The sequence below is a fragment of the Centropristis striata genome, chromosome 7, assembly GCF_030273125.1.
Source record: "Centropristis striata isolate RG_2023a ecotype Rhode Island chromosome 7, C.striata_1.0, whole genome shotgun sequence".
NCBI classification, from domain to species: Eukaryota; Metazoa; Chordata; class Actinopteri; order Perciformes; family Serranidae; genus Centropristis; species Centropristis striata.
This window is the reverse complement of record NC_081523.1, coordinates 34,192,902-34,208,697: the sequence shown is the minus strand read 5'-3', so window position 1 is coordinate 34,208,697 and position 15,796 is coordinate 34,192,902. Positions and strand designations below refer to the sequence as shown.

Sequence of the window (15,796 nt, the reverse complement as noted above, 5' to 3'; positions counted from 1 at the left end):
TGCTTTTTAAAAGTAAAAATATTCAGATGAGATATCAATACTCAACCTTAAGTCATGATTGCAATGCATGTAAATAAGTATTGTGATTTGTATCTGTTGGAGGTTAAACTAAGTGTATCTTCCTTATATAATGTATGATATAATTCATATTTCTATGAACTCTGGCCAAAGTTAGTCACACTGGATGTTTTCACATTAAAATTGTTGAGCATAAAGTGTGTTTTAATACAGACCTAGAACTATATAAAAACACAAATGTCAAATGTTTCATGGTGATACAGAATTGACACAATCTGTCAGTACAGAAAACATGTTGGTGTCAGTTATAAAGTGTGCAGTGGATTCTTTATCCTCATATAAAATATCATATTTCTGTTGGTCTACCCATGACACATTTCAATCTTTGGTTATTATATTGGTGGCGAAAATAAAAATGACAGTCAAATACTTACAGACCTCCAACAAGTTTAACACTTGCTGTTAGAGTGCCACCTGCTGGGGAAACAGAGAACATTTCCACACAAACCAGCCATTGACTTGCATTAGCTTATATATGTGATATTCAGGGGTTGAACAAAAAATATTTCAGCTGTACAATATAATGTGTTGCAGTTGTTAAAACCGTAATATCTTGCCATGTAAACTTAAACACTAACAGTATCCACAGGGACAGTAGTATCCTAAGATCAAGGAGAAATAAATAGAGAGGCAAACAAAGATATTTCAGATAGAATCCACTTCCTGTGCAGTTTAAACAAACCTGAACTCTCGAAGAGTTGGTTTGACTCTAATATTTCACAGCAGTCTACTCTAGAGAAATTCATAATAATGAACAAAGAAAACAAACACCTCATGAAGAACACACAGTTATATATTTAAATGACATTTATTGCATTGTATAGTTATAGTATATAGTTATAAAGCATCCATTTTTATTTCGCACATAAAAGAAAAAAAAAGAAAATGATGCATCTAAATGATATTCATGCATGTTTAATATTCAGTATTTGCTGAGATATATGTGATTGGGTTATTCAGAGAAAACAGGCATTTGATTTAACAAACATTAAAAACATTAAATTCTTTCACATATTCAAAAGAAAATAAAGATCCCTGATGACCAGCCAGAGCCTCCAGCTGTTAAAGTCCTTTATAAAGCTGCTGGACGAATGTGTAACAACACAGCTAGGACAAACTAAAACAAAACAGCAAAAAAGTGTATTACTTCTAACAAACTGTACATAAGTAAACAATGCAACACTTCGTAGAGATTTTCTACAGACTTAAACATATGATTTTGTACTGACCCTTTTTTTACTTACAATATTCAACTTATTTTAGATTAAAAAAGTAAGAAACACACCATCCAATAACACCACCACCTAAACCATATAATGCTGATTGTACCACATTTTACATAAAACACAGTGAAAAAGAGGAGATCCTAAATGTTACAGATTAAACAGTTATTTTCAATAACATAGACCAAAAGTTTGAAATAAAGTCAAGTATTTATTTAAATGACAGCCTGATTTATCACTGAACAAACATGACTAGGATTAGTCATTTTTGATTATTTTACTTCAACTAAAAAATGTCTGTCCTTTCAGTTACCTCAATAATTGGATAATTTCAGCCACAATGTCCAGTTTAATAGGTTCTAACCCATCATATAAAAAATACATTAAAATACACAAGAGGTACAGATTATTGCTTCGTAGCCTATTTTTCTCAATATAACAACAACTGGGAGTCCCTTGATGATCTTATCTTTTGGCCACTTGTTTGAAAGTATTTGTATCTTAGAAAAAAAAAAAAAAAAGCCTTCGTGCAGAATAGACTTTGTCACATTTTGTGTTTATCTGATACATTTTTAAGATCTGAGATCAAAACCAGTCAGACAGCTGTTGACAGGGAGCTTTACATCCTCACCAACCAAACAAGTTTTTCAAACTTCCCCAAAGTGTTTTGCTGCCTTCATCCAAAGGTTTCTGCATCATGTCAATTATTTCTTTTTCATGTTTTTCCTGCAGATTATTTTTTCTCTCTTCATCTTTCTCCTGCTCCATTTCTTGTTCTTGTTGCTTCAGTAAATCTCTGATTTTTGACAGACTTTTTGTGTTTTTGGTCAAATGTTTCACTAAGTCATACATTTCCCCTTGATGTTTTTTCTTCATTTCTTGTTCGTTGTGGACTGAATGTGCCTTTAAGATGTTATATCGGTTATCGCTGTTCTTTATTTGTACCTCCATTTGTCTTCTGCCCTTTTCAATTTCTGCTCTCCATTTTTCCTCATTGTCTTTTCTCTCTTTTTCCCTTCTGATTTGGTCCTCTTTGATCCTATTTTCATAATTTTCTTGAAGCTTTTTCAGTCTTGTTTGTTCCTCCTGTTGTCTCTGTTTATCTTCTTGTTCTCGTTTCTTCGACTGTTCACTTTGTGTTTTCTTCCAGTTCTCTCTTTCTTTTCTCATAACTTCCTCCAGTTTTCTGTCCTTTAATTCTGACTCTGATCTTATTTTTTCCTCCAAAGCTTCAACTTTCTGTTCCCACTCCTGTCTTTGTTTTTCTTCCTCTTGTTTTCTCTTCCTGTCTTCTTCTTCTCTCTTTTCCTGTTCTTTCTTTCTCTCCTCGCATTCCTTTTTGATCTCTTCCTCCTTTTCTTTAAGTTGTTTTGTTCTCAGTTTTCTCTCATTTTCAATTTCTGCTCTCCATTTTTTCTCATTGTCTTTTCTCTCTTTTTCCTCTTTTTTCCTTCTGATTTGGTCCTCTTTGATCCTATTTTCATAGTTTTCTTGAAGCTTTTTCAGTCTTGTTTGTTCCTCCTGTCGTCTCTGTTTATCTTCTTGTTCTCGTTTCTTCGACTGTTCAATTTGTGTTTTCTTCCAGTTCTCTCGTTCTTTTCTCATCTCTTCCTCCAGTTTTCTGTCCTTTAATTCTGACTCTGATCTTATTTTTTCCTCCAAAGCTTCAACTTTCTGTTCCCACTCCTGTCTTTGTTTTTCTTCCTCTTGTTTTCTCTTCCTGTCTTCTTCTTCTCTCTCTTCCTGTTCTTTCTTTCTCTCCTCACATTCCTTGTTGATCTTCTCCATTTCTTTAAGTTGTTTTTCTCTCAGTTTTCTCTCATTTTCAATTTCTGCTCTCCATTTTTTCTCATTGTCTTTTCTCTCTTTTTCCTCTTTTTTCCTTCTGATTTGGTCCTCTTTGATCCTATTTTCATAATTTTCTTGAAGCTTTTTCAGTCTTGTTTGTTCCTCCTGACGTCTCTGTTTATCTTCTTGTTCTCGTTTCTTCGACTGTTCATTTTGTGTTTTCTTCCAGTTCTCTCTTTCTTTTCTCATAACTTCCTCCAGTTTTCTGTCCTTTAATTCTGACTCTGATCTTATTTTTTCCTCCAAAGCTTCAACTTTCTGTTCCCACTCCTGTCTTTGTTTTTCTTCCTCTTGTTTTCTCTTCCTGTCTTCTTCTTCTCTCTCTTCCTGTTCTTTCTTTCTCTCCTCACATTCCTTGTTGATCTTCTCCATTTCTTTAAGTTGTTTTTCTCTCAGTTTTCTCTCATTTTCAATTTCTGCTCTCCATTTTTTCTCATTGTCTTTTCTCTCTTTTTCCTCTTTTTTACTTCTGATTTGGTCCTCTTTGATCCTATTTTCATAATTTTCTTGAAGCTTTTTCAGTCTTGTTTGTTCCTCCTGTCGTCTCTGTTTATCTTCTTGTTCTTGTTTCTTCGACTGTTCATTTTGTGTTTTCTTCCAGTTCTCTCGTTCTTTTCTCATCTCTTCCTCCAGTTTTCTGTCCTTTAATTCTGACTCTGATCTTATTTTTTCCTCCAAAGCTTCAACTTTCTGTTCCCACTCCTGTCTTTGTTTTTCTTCCTCTTGTTTTCTCTTCCTGTCTTCTTCTTCTCTCTCTTCCTGTTCTTTCTTTCTCTCCTCACATTCCTTGTTGATCTTCTCCATTTCTTTAAGTTGTTTTTCTCTCAGTTTTCTCTCATTTTCAATTTCTGCTCTCCATTTTTTCTCATTGTCTTTTCTCTCCTTTTCCTCCTTTTTCCTTCTGATTTGGTCCTCTTTGATCCTATTTTCATAATTTTCTTGAAGCTTTTTCAGTCTTGTTTGTTCCTCCTGTCGTCTCTGTTTATCTTCTTGTTCTCGTTTCTTCGACTGTTCATTTTGTGTTTTCTTCCAGTTCTCTCTTTCTTTTCTCATAACTTCCTCCAGTTTTCTGTCCTTTAATTCTGACTCTTTTAATTTTTGCTCCAAAGCTTCAGCTTTTCTTTTCCACTCCTGTCCTTCTTGTAGTTTTCTCTTCCTGTCTTCTTCTTCTCTCTTTTCCTGTTCTCTCCTTTCCTCGTGTTCTTTCTTAATGTTTGCCTCCTTTTCTTCAAGTTGTTTTTCTCTCAGTTTTCTCGACTTTTCAATTTCTACGTTCTGTTCTTCCGTTCTTCTTTTCATCTCTCTCATTTCTTCCTTGTGTTTTCTCTGTAGTTCCTCCCTTTCTCTCTGCATCTCTTCTTTCTTCTCCTTCAGGATCTTCTCCACTTCTTTTTGTATCGCTGCCTCGGTCTCCGGCAGCATCTCATTGGTGTAGCAGCTGCCTCCATTCTCCTTCACCATGGTGTCGATCTTTGTTATCAACTTACTGACTTGTTTGCGGTTTTCTGTATCATAGTTATTAAACACATGGTATCTTTCTCCATAGTCAGCAATAAGTTTCTTAAATGAATCATCACATTTTTCTTGAATGTATTTATCAATAGAAATCTTGTCCCGTTCCAGTGAATCTCCTCTGGTGAAAAGAATGATGGTGAACTTTTCAGCATTCTTCCCAAAACCTTCCTTGATCAGTTTTATTGCCTCCTTCTCCTCTGGAGTGAATCTGCCAATGTGTAACACCAACAGGAAGACATGTGGTCCTGGAGCCAGAAGATTGATGCATCTCACCAACTCTTCATTAATCGTCTTGTAGGACAAACTATTGTCAAACAGACCAGGAGTGTCGACTACAACAACAGGACGACCGTCCACTTCACTCTGTGCTTTCTGACACTCTTTGGTAACTGACATTTGACTTGATTCAGCTTTAAACTCCTCTCTTCCTAGAATGGTGTTTCCTGAAGAACTCTTCCCACAGCCGGTCTTCCCTATCAGCACAATCCTGAGACTCTCTGGGCTCTGCTGCTCTTTATCACCTGTGAAACAAGAACAACAGGAGTTACCTTAAATATTCACAGTTGAAAGAACATTACATCCAATGTATAATGTCCAATGGTTGGTTTAGAACACAGAAAAATGCATTATGATACATTATTTTTATATTTAAAATGTGTATGTATTGTACTTACAACTGATTGTGCCTTTTGTTCTCAGATCCTCCAGTTCAGCCTGTTTTATGATCTTTTCTATTTGGACAAATGCAAATGTTTCTGTTGTGTAGCAGCTTGGTTTGTCTTTTTTGGGTCTCAGTCTCATTTTTTCTAAACTGTCCAACAGCTCTGGGATCTGCTGCTGGTCCCTGATGTTGAGGACAAACTGTCTTCCTCCACAGCTCTGACAGAGCTCCTGGATGTCCTTGTTTTCCTTTAGAAAGTTATCAACATCTGGAGCTGTAGGATCTGACTCCACAGTGAACAGAATCATGGTGAAGTCATTGACTCGAGAACTGAAAGTGTTCTGGATGATCTCCAACTCTCCCTTGTCTTCATCAGTGAGGGGACCCACAGGAAGGACCAGGATGAAGGCATGGACGCCCTCAGGATCACATAGGGAGATACACCTCAATGATTCCTCCATCACTTCCTCCTGAGGTTTTCCATTCAATGCAGGCAGCTCCACCAGGGAAACCCAACGTCCACACACCTCTCCCTGATGTTTAACACACTCTGAGCTGGAGACTGAATGAAGCTCTGTCTGACCTAAAATGGCCTTGGCTGCTGAGGTCTTCCCTGCTCCTCTCCTCCCACACAGAACCATGTTTAAAGTTGGTTTCATGTGTTCAGTAATGGTGAGGAAATTTTCTTTGTTGTGATGGATAATGTTCTCCATCCTCTCCATTAAAAGTATGCGGTTATCTTCAGCCATACTGTAGTGTCTTCCTCCACAGTCTTTAAGGAGCTGCTTCACAGAGACACTTGTTTCACTCCCTTCATGTGTGATGATGACCATTGAATGCTTTAAAGCATCTTCGCCAAACAAACTCAGGATGAACCTTAAGGTTAGTCTGTTCTCCTCTGTGAAATCAGAAGGTTTCACTAACAGCAGCAGGACATTTGGTCCAGGAGGACAAAGACTCACACAGTTCATCATCTCTTCTCTGAAAGCTTCCACAGACAGACTGAACAGTTCTGGAGTTTTCACTACTGTTACAAATTTTCCTCTCCACTTTCCATGGGCGACCTCACAATGCTTGCTTTGTGTCCTTAAATTAAATTTTAACTGTTTGCTCCCAGTGATGAAGCTGCATAGTGTTTTCTTTTTGTCCTCGCTTTTTTCAAACAGCATAATCCTGAGACCATATGCTGTGAAATAACAAAGATACAACAATAGTTATTTTCCAGTGACACATTGTCATTCATCAATTCATCACAAATGTCATTCTGTCATTAATTTAACAAAGAGAGATGACATTAATAAGGGGCTGTTGTTAAGGTGTTAGAGCAACGGTACACTGAACAGAAGGTTAAATGGTTCTGTGGCCCCAGCAGTCGACATGTGGAAAAGATACTGAACCCCACATTTTTCCGAAGGCTGTGTTATCAGCGTGTGAGTGCATTTACATCACCTATGAGCAGGTGACAGCTTGCATGGTGGTTTCGACCACTAATGATAAATGTGTGTGTGAAAGTTGACTCGTAGTCTAAAGGTGCTTTGAATCATTAAAAGACTAAAAAAGGTGTCATACAAATGCAGTCTATAAACCATTTATAAGAAACCCAAATATGTTAGCTAAAATCCTCCAAAAGAAACAGGTTGTTTATGTGTTTTTGAACAAGCATTGTTTGTGTTGGACTTGAATTCAAGTTCATTTTTGGGCCGTAAAGGTGAATCGTAGCAGATAGCCTATTCTGTTATATGAATAAACTGCTTCACAGTAGCTTCTGCGAAAGTGTCAGCCCGCACTGTGTGAAGACCGAATTGGGTCTACTCCTTTTTTACTGCTCTCACTCACGCAACATGTGTTATGACAACATTACTGTCATTAATGGCTACCAAAAACACAGAATCATTCATGGACGACGCAACTCTGAGAACCTTTTCACACTCAGGAAAGCCTCACCCACTCCAATTACTAGCTCTGACCAAAACCTGGATCCGTGCAGAAAACACTACCACACCAGCAGCACTCTCTGCTGACTCTAACCTCTGACTTCCTGTCTCTTCTGTCATCCTTTGACCTCAAACAGATCGCCATCCCTCCTATAAAGCAGGCAATACATTGGATCTGATCTTGACTCTCTCTTCACTCTCTGTTCCTCACCTCTCTTAACAACCTCTGTCCTCTAACATCCAAAAGTGTGATTTACACTGCTGCTGATTACTGTCCTGAACTTACCAGCGGCCATTGGTGGATCCAAGTTAGAACAGGCTCCTTCTGCTTGTTTCAGGCTTTTCTGATCAGAACCTGATGCTGCATCCTTCAATACATCACAGCTAACATGATCTCCATTGTTCTCTTTTACAATTTCACCCAAACATGTAAACAACTGTGGAAGCTCAAGGTTCTTCTTCTTCAGATGTCTGTCTTTACACATTCTGATCAGGTCTTTAAATGGCTGCTCTGGTTCATCTTCGTCGATGGAAGCTGAACTCTCCTCTCTGGGTGGTGATATCAGAACCAATGAATGATCAAATGATTGATCACTGAACTTTTCAAGGACTCTGCAGAGTCTCAGTTTGTGTTCCTCAGTGAAGTCTTCAGGCTGTAGAACCAGCAGGAACACATGAGGTCCAGGATCAGAGAGTCTCACACAGTTTTCTACATGTTCTGTTAGTTTGTGTTCAGAGATGTTGGGATGCAGCAGATCTGGAGTGTTGATGAGAACTATTTCTTTCTCCTTTAATTGTCCTCTGACACTCCAACAGTCATTTGGTTCTTCCTCAGTGCTAAACAGAGTCTCTCCCAGCATGAAGTTCCCCACTGAACTCCTCTCAGACCAGCTGTTCCCCAGCAGAACAACTCTCAGCTCAAACACTTAGAAGAAAAACAATGTATTAAAAAATGTGTAGACCACAAATAAAATAAACTGTTTTTTTTTATTTAGGAGGAAATCAAGGCTTTGTAAGATGTTTCAGCTGTTAGTCTGAAAAGTTCAAAGTCACCACTGAGCTTACAGTATTAAAATAAAGTAAAATATCTGTACTTCCCACCTACAAAAACTGTAATTGTAGATGTTAAAATAGAGAAGAATAATTCTGACAAAGGTCAGTTTAACTCACCATCAGGTGGCAGCCGTGGAATGTTTTTTCTCTTTTTCAGAGGTTGTGGATCATCTGACACTGTAAAACATCATCAACAGTCATTTGAAACATTTTAATATTTTCATCCCCCGAAATTAATACATATTATAACATATCAACACAAGATAAAGTCAGATAAAAATATTGGTCTTTGTTGATTTGTTTGTTGGTTGCTTGTAATCTGTTTTTATTGACAAGATTTGTAAAGTTTTAAAGGTCATTAATTAAAAAGTAATTTCACTTGCTGCTGTTCTGAAGCTGAATGTTTCAGCTGTTATAGTCTTGAAAGTTCAGAGTGATCTTGCAAATATTTAAATAAAGTAAAAATGTGAAGTTGTGCCCACCACCTACGAAAACTGAAATTGTAGATGTCATTATAGAGAAGAATAATTCTGACTCAGGTCAGTTTAACTCACATGGTTTGCCTCTTCTCCGCTTCACAGCTTTTAGATCATCTGACCCTATAAGAACAGAACAGAGATAAATCCACACCTAAAAAGACTCAAACTTCCCAACACTAGTAGGAGTGGCCAGTCTATTTGCTGTGTTGTCAACAAAGAAAAAGCTACACTTACAACAAATAGCCATAAAACAATTTATGTACAAAGTCAACCTACGCTAATACTCACCAGACAGTTTGGCTTAAACATTACTTCCTAACTTTGTAAAATAAACTGTTTCAATATATATGTACCATATTGATATACATATTTATTTAAAATGATATAATATGATCATGAATTGATGAGTGACTGAAGTAATTTGTCGCAGAACGAATGTTTACGATAATTGTTAACGAAAGTTAGCTAACTTACTGTAAATGTAAAAGCTTGGCAGACTAACATTACTATAGTTAAATACTCAACGAGAGGTGGGTTAGCCTTTACTTAAGATAGAAAACTGAGCAGAACACTGGCTAACTAAGGTGCTCAAATGAACTTTAAGCAAAAGATTTCATCCGACTTTGTTAACAAGGTTAGCGAAAGGTAATTCAAAACACTGGCTGAGTGTAGTTCAAGTTTTGATTCTGTTTTATAGAGCCACAACTATTAACAATCTTTTTGCCAGAATATAACACAATATGAGCTCATCCTAAGCACTGCACTTTATATGGTCCTCGACAACACAATTGTCAAGTGTGATGTCAATCAGATGATGTTGTTGAGAAACTCATGCTCACACATTTATAGATATTGTGCTCCTAAATTTTTGCTCCTAGATTTTAATCATATCTTAACTTTGTCAACCCACTAATATAAATGAATCTTGCATGTGAATTGTATATAAAATGTCTTGAATACTGTAAAAACATCAAACACTACACACACAGCTTCCATATATCAGTGAGCTGAAAGCTGAAACTACTGAAGGAAAATGAATGTTTTCCAAAGTTAACACGAGAAGTGCTGAATACTTTACACAAGTCCACAGTATGTTACTATAGTAACAAAGGTTCTTATAATAAATACAAAAGCACATTTATCAGCAAAAGGAGACATGGAGCTCTTGAAGACAATAGACTTTTTTATGAGTATGAGTAACAAAGATCAATGTTTGTTACACAGACAGTACGTTATCTGCACTGATAAAGTCTGACTGGACTCACCTGGTGCTGCAGCTGCCATGATGTAAATCTGCTGATAACTGACTGCTGTGTTTGAAAACCTAAAGAGAAGAGCAGAAAATGTTCAATTGTCTTGTTTGTTAACTTGACTTACCTTATATTCTGCTGTTTCATGTTATAGTAAACCTCCCAACACACACAAACAAACTGAAAATGCAAAACGAGGCTAGAATGGGTAATGTTACACTGATGGATTCAACAGGCTAACTGGGGATTTCCACTGGGCGCGTTACCAGTGGCGGTTCTAGACCAATTTTACTGTGGGGGCCAAGGAGGGGCCAGTGTTTAATCAGAGGGGCACATTAAAAATAATCAAAAATAATATTTAAGCATTCAAAACCTTTATTTTAGCTAAAAGTCTCATATTTGGAAGAACTACATTGATTGAAGCAATGAGACTTACCAACATTAACAGTTATTTTTGTACGACAATGACAATTTCTCATTTTTGTGCACAATTACTTTTTATTTATTTTGAAAGTGCAGTACAGTGAGAATGATCTTTATATTTAGCTTTTATTGCACAATTAAATTACACAATGTACACATTCTGGGTTCCTTTTGTGTACAATGAGATATTGTTTGAACAAAAAATAAGTAAGAATTGTTCCGTCGTTCATCGTTATAAATTGATTATTTTATTATTAATTTGACACAGGGGCCACAGCAGGGGCCAAGGGCTTCAGGGGCCTACAGGGGCAGTGGCCCCTGTAGGCCCCTGTGTAGAACTGCCACTGCGCGTTACAGCAGCGGCACGGCTCCACCGCGGTTTTGCTGCATCTTCTGCCCGGTGTCAATTCACACCGGGCAGAAGACGCACGAGATCACGCGATAATCCTGACCATACGGGAGACCGCGAGATCCCTTGATAAACTCTAAACTCTATTTATACAGTCTATGGATAAACTGTGTGTATAAAGTAAACAACAACAACAACAACAACCAACAACTTACTTTGCTTCTCTGACGTGAAAGATCTGTTGATCTGACCTTATAAAAACAATATGTTATGTCATAAATGATTGTATGATGTTCCACTTCAACAATCAGTCTCTTGTCGTCTGTGTCGCCGATCCTCTGAGACCCTTTGATTGATTGATTGCTGATCTGGTGCCCCGGTCATAACATAATGTTGATGTGAAGTAGTTTTAGGCTGCATGAACTGCGTATTGTGTTTTATTTTGAAAGGGGCGGAAGTGTTTTACGTTGATTCTGAGTTGGACTTCCTGTCTGCTGCGATCTGCTCTGTTGAGATTTACGCGGTTTAGCAGCGGCTCACGGAGAAATAGAAGTCCTACCTAATGCTCGCGTAGAGACGCTGCTGAGACGTTGCTGTAACGTTACGCAGCGCGCCTGGTGGAAATGCTCTCATTGATTAGAGTGTTACCTATTTGCAACGGCGAACGCGGCGCTGACTGAATCAGAAGAAAATAAAAAACGTCATATGTACTTTCACCGAAAATGCCCCTCATGTGGTCTGTGGACATCAGGAAATCTTCTGTTACTCTTAATTTCCTAAAAATGAATTCAGCTAACAGTCAACAATCCATGTAGAGTTAATGAGTTTTCTGCTTTTATTGAGAAAATGATGGCAGAAGAGTTAGAACATATAAAACAAGCCAATTCACCCATAGAGTGGTGCCCCAATCAAGATAATTTAGAGTAAATCAAGTCATATCATTTTTTATAATTAATATAATAATTACTTCCCATAAATCATTCTGATAGCCATCTTACCTACCTTTGAAACCCTAACATTATATTGTGCATCCTGATTTACTCATTTTCATACATATTTTGACAACCTGAGTTAAGGCATAGTCCCTTACATATTTTGATGCCCGTTTAGAGGTACTCATTTATTTATTTGATGAGGTATAATCACATGTTCAATATATTTAATTTAGGACATCCTAAATTCCCTACATTAACAAGGTTCGTCTTAACAAATTGTTATATGGTAACTTGCATTTTTATTCACAGAAGCAGTAGTGGTGGTCCCTGTCCTACAGATGGTGGAACAACAATAGCAATAGTTGACTTATCTGAACTTCAGACTCCATAATAAAAGGCATCAATAAATATATTAGTATCTGTTAACATCGGACACTGTGGTAAATTTTATAGTATTGGTTATTTTGGGACAATTCAGTGTAGTACTTTAAACCTGTTACCATTCAAAAAATAAATCAAATTTTTTGCCTTTTTTCTTTTCTTTTAGAGGCTGTAGCAGGCTCGGGGATACTGGTACCATATGAAACTAGGAAATCCATTGTTACCAATCATGTCAATGTCGTGTTGGGAAGTTGCTGAAACAATGCTGCAATTTATTTGGCATTGTGATTTTCAAAGTGGTCATGTGACCTCTGATGTCATGATATCTCAATAAAAATAGGCTCTCTGGGTTCCTACACGGCCATAAATGCCTACTTTATGATGACAATACACAGTTAAAGGCAACAAAGAAACCACATAGTTTTTATCATGTAGTACAAATTTTCTATTTACCCCTACTGTATTTGAATATTTATCCATACTGAGGTCCCTCAACAGGCTTTGAATTACATAAACTGGGTATCACTGGAAAGCTGAGTCTCTTGTCGATTCCATGAGGACAGCTGTCATCATGTGGGATGATGTTAGTCATCGATAGTAGCCAGTTCATTGCAGTGAGGGCATTTCTTGTGTCTCGACCTAAGTATATAAAATGAGCTGCTTTGACCTCTAGGTTAACTTTACAACCACAAACTAGAGACTTGGAACATTCAGAGGACATATAGCTTTCCTACATTGACAATAAGGGGGTTTCTCAGCAGTTTGAAGAAAATAAGTGTTCGTCATCCAATCGCTGAAAATCCAGAGATCTCCAAAATGATCAAAGTTTTTGAAGTTTTTTTCTCTGTTGTTCCAAACAACTTGGCATATTGATGTTGTATTCTGGGTTTCGATGTGAAAAAACACACATCCTCATAAAACACACTTAATTTAGCACTAGATGTATATCACAAATGGTATCAACCCAAAAATATACACATATAATAAGATTCTGAACCCACATACACCTTAATAGGTTAATTATTAATTAATTCATTAAGTCATGTTTATCTGATATTTTTGCTGTATCTCAAATGTTGAGGTTCTTAGCTTTCAGATGAAGTCAAATCAAATCAAACTTTATTTATAAAGCACTTTTCATACAGTAGACAAAACAGAGATGCAACACTTAACACCCCCCCCCCCCCCCCCCCCCCCCCCACCCCCCCCCACCCACACACACACACACACACACACAAACACACATACAGATCCACGCATCCACCGCACACCCACAATCACTCACACACACACACACACACACACACACTACACAAACTATCACTGAATTAACATGGCAGGGCACTGAGGAACCATGAGAGGAAAACCACCTATGAGGGGCTCATCCACACCGAAAGGGTTCGCAGCCCACGGCCACAGGGAGCGCCGCCACCACAGAGACCCCCGACCAAGATAGACCGGGGTAGACTCTGCACATAGTGCAAAGCCCCTGCCCCGGGCAGACCAGGGGGGACTCCGCACACAGGGCAGAGCCTCCCCAGTCCACCCAGCCCGAGGGGCCTCCAGGATGACCCCCCAAACGGCAGACCACACACCTCCCAGTGTGGAGGCCCCCCATGAGGAAGCACTAGAGCTAAAACGCTAAAAAGTAGATAAATAAAGACTCAGCTAAAAAGAAATGAATAAATAACTAAATAAAAAAGTTAAAATAAAAATAAAATTTAGACTTAGCTAAGACACAATAGAATAAAGATAAATAGATTAATAGATAAATAAATAGATAAATAGATAAAGGTGAGTCTTGAGCCTCCTTTTAAAAACATCAACAGTCCCTGTGGTCCTGATGTCCTCTGGCAGGCTGTTCCAAAGCTTTGGACCATAATGGCTCAATGCAGCCTCCCTGTGGGTTTTGGTCGGAACCCTTGGAACAATCAAAAGGCTGGTGCCAGAGGACCTCAGGATCCGCGATAAATGGTAAATGCAGGTCAGATAAATAAGATGGCCCAAGACCGTTAAGACACTTAAAAACTTATAAAAACACCTTAAAATCGACCCTGAAACACACAGGGAGCCAATGCAGCGATTCTAAAACCGGTGTAATGTGTGTCACCACTTCTATTGGCATTTTTGTTGACCTGCTGTCTCCCCCTAAACATTCACTGCCCACAACCCCCTGGTCTAAAAAAACCGGAGGTTGCTTTAGTAGAGTATATTTTATTGAATTATGTTATTGTTCCCAGCAGACCAAGAGATTGGATTGATCTTTCTACAAACAATTAATTCAAACAGTTCATTACATGTCATAACTCACCTGAGGCAGCTGTTGCTGTTATCTTGGATTGTACAGTAGTTCTCTCATCATAAAGAAATTATTCTCTTCAGATTATCATCAGTCCTGGGTCGTCAGCAAACACCTGGAGATTAATAACACTTTTTACTCATAAACCAAGAATGTTCTCATTATTAGACACATTTGTTTGACTTTATATACTTCAGTTGTGTCTACTCACCAGGTGTGATCCTCTTTGCTTCCATCCATGAAATTACAATCTCAGCACTGAAGCCAAACTCACCTGAGACAACCTTTCGTCTCAGAGTGGGAAGGACAGTGAACTCGACATCTGATCAACAGCTAAGTTAATGTTTAACAACTATAAAAGTTATGAGCCAAGACTTGAGAGCCTGTTATATATATATATATATATATATATGTCACAAATCATGCTTGTAGGCCCATCTCCAAATTAGATTTTTAATGAGCACATACAAACTGCCACTTTAGGAAACTACCCCACCTTGTTATTCCTTATATGAATTGATTTGAACTTGTTCTGACACCGCTCAGTACCTGTAAGGAAAACAAACCCTGAACACTATTCAAAAAAGCCCTGGAGTTTAAAAAAAATTAAATTCAATACACCGCATCAGAACTGCTCAGGTCACACTATGGTGGTCAGGCTCCATTACAAAATGGAGCTCAGGTCACACAAGGTGGCTGGTTTGAAGGTTGTTTGATGCCAGTGAATCAAGAGCATAAAACAACAGATTGATTTCAGGTTTATGATAATCAAAACAGGTCAGAGTGGGCAGGACAGTGAACATGACATCTGATCAACAGCTAAGTTAATGTTTAACAACTATAAAAGTTATGAGCCAAGACCTGAGAGCCTGTTATATATATGACCCGTGTTATTTTGTTGTTTTTTAACAAAATAATAACAAGTAGTGGTGTACAGCTACTTGTATATGACCCCTTAAACAGAAACCGTCCTATAATAATAACAACAGGTCAAAGTCTTTTTGGAAACTTTTTAACCAACAAAATTCAACATTAAACCTTGATAGCTGGGATCAGAATCTTATCTACTTACTGCCTGGGAACCAAACTCCTAAGATATAGTGTTATTGTAAAGGGGCCAAACCATCTAGGAAGTCCGGGGCCCCCCCTAGGAGAAAATTTTGTGCAAGTAAAATGCATCAATCTTGTGCACTTTGAGAGCTAAATGAGAGCAAACACCTCACATAACATTTTTCACAGTTGTGAGATACTTATTATAGAATCTTTGTTATCCCTACTGTGTCATTTTTAATTGCTGTCCAACATGCTTTCCACTAGGACATGGAGCAGCCAGCCAGTGTGGAAAAATAGCTGGCTAGGGGGGTCTGG

General features: G+C 37.9%; 1 protein-coding gene across 1 annotated transcript; it reads right to left on the bottom strand.

Moving 5' to 3' along the window:
* Positions 1 to 595: 595 nt before the first annotated feature.
* LOC131974926 (titin homolog) lies at positions 596 to 13,747 on the bottom strand. The gene is made up of 7 exons (XM_059337433.1): positions 13,521 to 13,747; positions 10,057 to 10,115; positions 8,867 to 8,911; positions 7,615 to 8,184; positions 5,339 to 6,010; positions 3,471 to 5,185; positions 596 to 2,993 (listed from the first exon to the last, which is right to left on the bottom strand). Exons 1-7 carry the CDS (start codon positions 13,745 to 13,747, stop codon positions 1,929 to 1,931), a joined length of 4,353 nt encoding a protein of 1,450 aa, XP_059193416.1. The 3' UTR covers positions 596 to 1,928.
* Between the last annotated feature and the right edge of the window lie 2,049 nt (positions 13,748 to 15,796).

Bases quoted from the DNA above. Each gene is read 5' to 3' on its own strand.
- LOC131974926 (XM_059337433.1), bottom strand. From the start codon at position 13,747: ATGGGGGGCCTCCACACTGGGAGGTGTGTGGTCTGCCGTTTGGGGGGT. The intron at 6,011-7,614 runs GTTCTGATCAGA...ATCACAACAAAG, and splicing joins ATTGAAGGATGCAGCATCAG to AAAATTTCCTCACCATTACT. The intron at 5,186-5,338 runs GTAAGTACAATA...CTTGTTTCACAG, and splicing joins AACAAAAGGCACAATCAGTT to GTGATAAAGAGCAGCAGAGC.